The sequence below is a fragment of the Rosa chinensis genome, chromosome 2 (genome assembly GCF_002994745.2).
Source record: "Rosa chinensis cultivar Old Blush chromosome 2, RchiOBHm-V2, whole genome shotgun sequence".
NCBI classification, from domain to species: domain Eukaryota; kingdom Viridiplantae; phylum Streptophyta; class Magnoliopsida; order Rosales; family Rosaceae; genus Rosa; species Rosa chinensis.
This window is the reverse complement of record NC_037089.1, coordinates 86,881,240-86,883,974: the sequence shown is the minus strand read 5'-3', so window position 1 is coordinate 86,883,974 and position 2,735 is coordinate 86,881,240. Positions and strand designations below refer to the sequence as shown.

At 38.1% G+C, this 2,735-nt stretch overlaps 1 protein-coding gene across 1 annotated transcript; it reads left to right on the top strand.

Annotated features, from left to right (window-relative positions):
• The first annotated feature begins 1,985 nt into the window (after positions 1-1,985).
• On the top strand, positions 1,986-2,735 carry LOC112185829 (DNA repair protein RAD5A-like). Its single transcript, XM_040513651.1, has 4 exons — positions 1,986-2,044; positions 2,179-2,332; positions 2,464-2,517; positions 2,598-2,735. The coding sequence occupies exons 1-4, from the start codon at positions 2,019-2,021 to the stop codon at positions 2,733-2,735; spliced, it is 372 nt and encodes a 123-aa protein (XP_040369585.1). The 5' UTR covers positions 1,986-2,018.

The window sequence follows — 2,735 nt, the reverse complement described above, 5'->3', positions numbered from 1 at the left end:
AGACATGCCTCCCTTTACCACCAAGCCAATAGCACCAAACCATGGCCTTACAAGCTTGAGCTTCATCCAATTTCCTTGACCCATACTTCATTGGACATTTAACCAAACATGTTGCCAACATAGACTATATATAAAAACTGTAAATGTGACTCTCAACTCTCTCAAAAACACAAAATCAACCTAATCTACAAGCCAATTTCTCCAATAGAAAAATCGAAGAGCCGAAATTGAAAACGAAAGCAAAGTAAAAGCTAGCCTACATACGGACTGAGTACGTCAAAGTGAGACTCGAAACAAAGATCAGAAAATAAAGGAGCAGTAGCTAGTAATGAGCAGAAAATATAGGAGCAAAGAATCCTACTGTTACCTTCTTGCTAATGGATCTTCTTTCTTTTTTTCCCGCTTGAGAGGAAGAGACCTAGGAGAAGAGTAACGCAAGTGTTAGGCTCAAAGAAAAGAAAAAGAAAAAGAAAATGACAAAATAGTAACTAAAAAGCGGAAGAGAGCTTCGGTTCACCAAAAAAAAAAGGAAAAAAAAGAGGGGGTTTCTTCAATTTTCTTTTTACGCCACTTCTAAACTAATTATGTTTACTTAAGATTAAATCTGAGATAATATTTTGATTTGGGTATTTTTATTTTATTTTATTTATCTTTTAAATCTTCATGCAAAAACCTGAAATATTACACTCTTGTCTATTTGTGATTGAAAGTCGGAACCCACAAACAATCATTTGAACTGCACAATTAAAATAAATTGTTGGACATAAATACCGAGCAACGCAAGCATAATCTCAATGTAGAAATAACGACATATATAAATTCGGATGGTTAAAAGATAAATCGTTATTTTTTCCCCTGCATTTTGAGTTTGGTTTAAAGATAGACCTCCCTGAGTTATCTAATGTTCTAAATTCGGACGTGAACATTTCAATGCTTAACGGCATTGGAGCTTGTATGGATTTCATTAAGGCTTTGTAGTTAGAGAATGTAGCCGGCCTGCCGTGCAAGCAATTAGTGATGCTTCTCCGGATTTATCTTTGCTTAGGTAATGTTCTGGATGATATTTAATTAGGTTGGATCGACCAATGGCCCAAGTATGATTTTTACTCGTATGCAGCTAGGTCTTCTAATGTTGTTGTTCATAGATTTGACTAGCTTCTCGTTTTAGAATTATATACGTAAATTTAGACCGGTTTGCTCATACTCCAGCTATTCTCTTGAATCCGCTTACTTAAAATTGTAATCATGCTCAAAAATCCCAATAAAATTTCAGTATATTTTGTCAAATGAATGCTTAACATTCTATTAATTAATATCCAATCTTGTATCTCGGTTAATTAGTAAAGTTATGATCAGCCTCTAAAACAAAAACAGTAGTTATGATCGAGTTATGACGAAGCCAATGTAGTGTCACGTGCGAGTCGGAGAATTCATATATTTCTTCAATCCCTCGCGCGCCCTTTTTCTCTTTGGTTTCAGTCCAACACATCCGAGCCCTGCACATGGCCAACAACGACGTCACCGCCCTTCGACACTCCCACACCCAAATCTAAAGAAAGATCGGATGTTGCGAGCCCTGAAGTCGCGAATTCGAAGCCGAATGGCAGTGATTGCCCAGCCAGTTCGGGCGAGGAAGTCGTGTAGAGGGAGGAGGATCAAGGCCGGAGGGAGACCAAGTGGATTTCACATTTCCTTTGAAGATTTGGCCGTCTCCCGGCAGGGTTTTCGGGAAGGGACGGCCGGCGTGTTCGGAGATTGTGAGGTTCTCCACTACCGATTCCGGAGAGGTAGTCCTTTGTTTATGGATTTGGGACTGTTTTGTTTAATTGATTGATTTTTGTATGCTACAAGTTTAGTGTTTGATGAATAATGTACGTGTTTGGATTGATATGGGGTTTTCATAGATTGGACTAATGCCTAAGGAATGGGCTCGATGTCTGTTGCCACTTGTGAGAGATAATTAACAAGGTTAAATCAAGGGGCATTGTAAATCTGCTCCGGAATATGTCTTGAGCGTTATGGACACCATTCTCTTGTCTATAAGGTTAGCTTCCTTTTTTCGATGATTTATAGCTGCTCATTGAAGAAACAAATGAAAGTTTCGAAGCATATAACTATATCAGTCATTTGTAGGATGACTAAGTGGTTGATGAATTTTAGTTTGTTTGTTTGGTGCAGTGTGTATATCAACAGTTCTATGTTCCTTAAGCAAAAGCAGACCTCGCTTAAGGCAGCCAGTAATTCCACAGAGGAAACAGTGGTTCATCCTATCCCGACATTGTTCCAGTTCCCGACATTGTTCCAGTTGCTTGGCCCAACTCCTTTCCAGAAGGTGATCAATTCTGATATGACATTTGAATGCATTTTTTTTTTTTGGAAATTATGAACATCTTCGGACAATAAACTTGTTGTTTTGGTTCAGAGGTGGTGACGTCGTAATTCCTTTATTGATCTTTTTGATAGGCAGAATTTACGCCTGGTGACTTGTACACGAGAAAGAGCCCTTTAGACCAAAAGGTATTGAAACAGTACTCTTATATTCCCCAGTTATGTTCTCAGTCAATTGCAGTGCGTAATTTTTTTTCTTTTCCGAACAGGACAGTTCTGGGCTTTGTGCCTCAATTGTACATGCAAATAAGCATAAAAATCCTACTAGAAATGAAGATGAAGTTGAAAACAAGGAATGTATTTCGGATGCTGAGGTTGATACTCTCTTTAGTCTTTACTATATATGA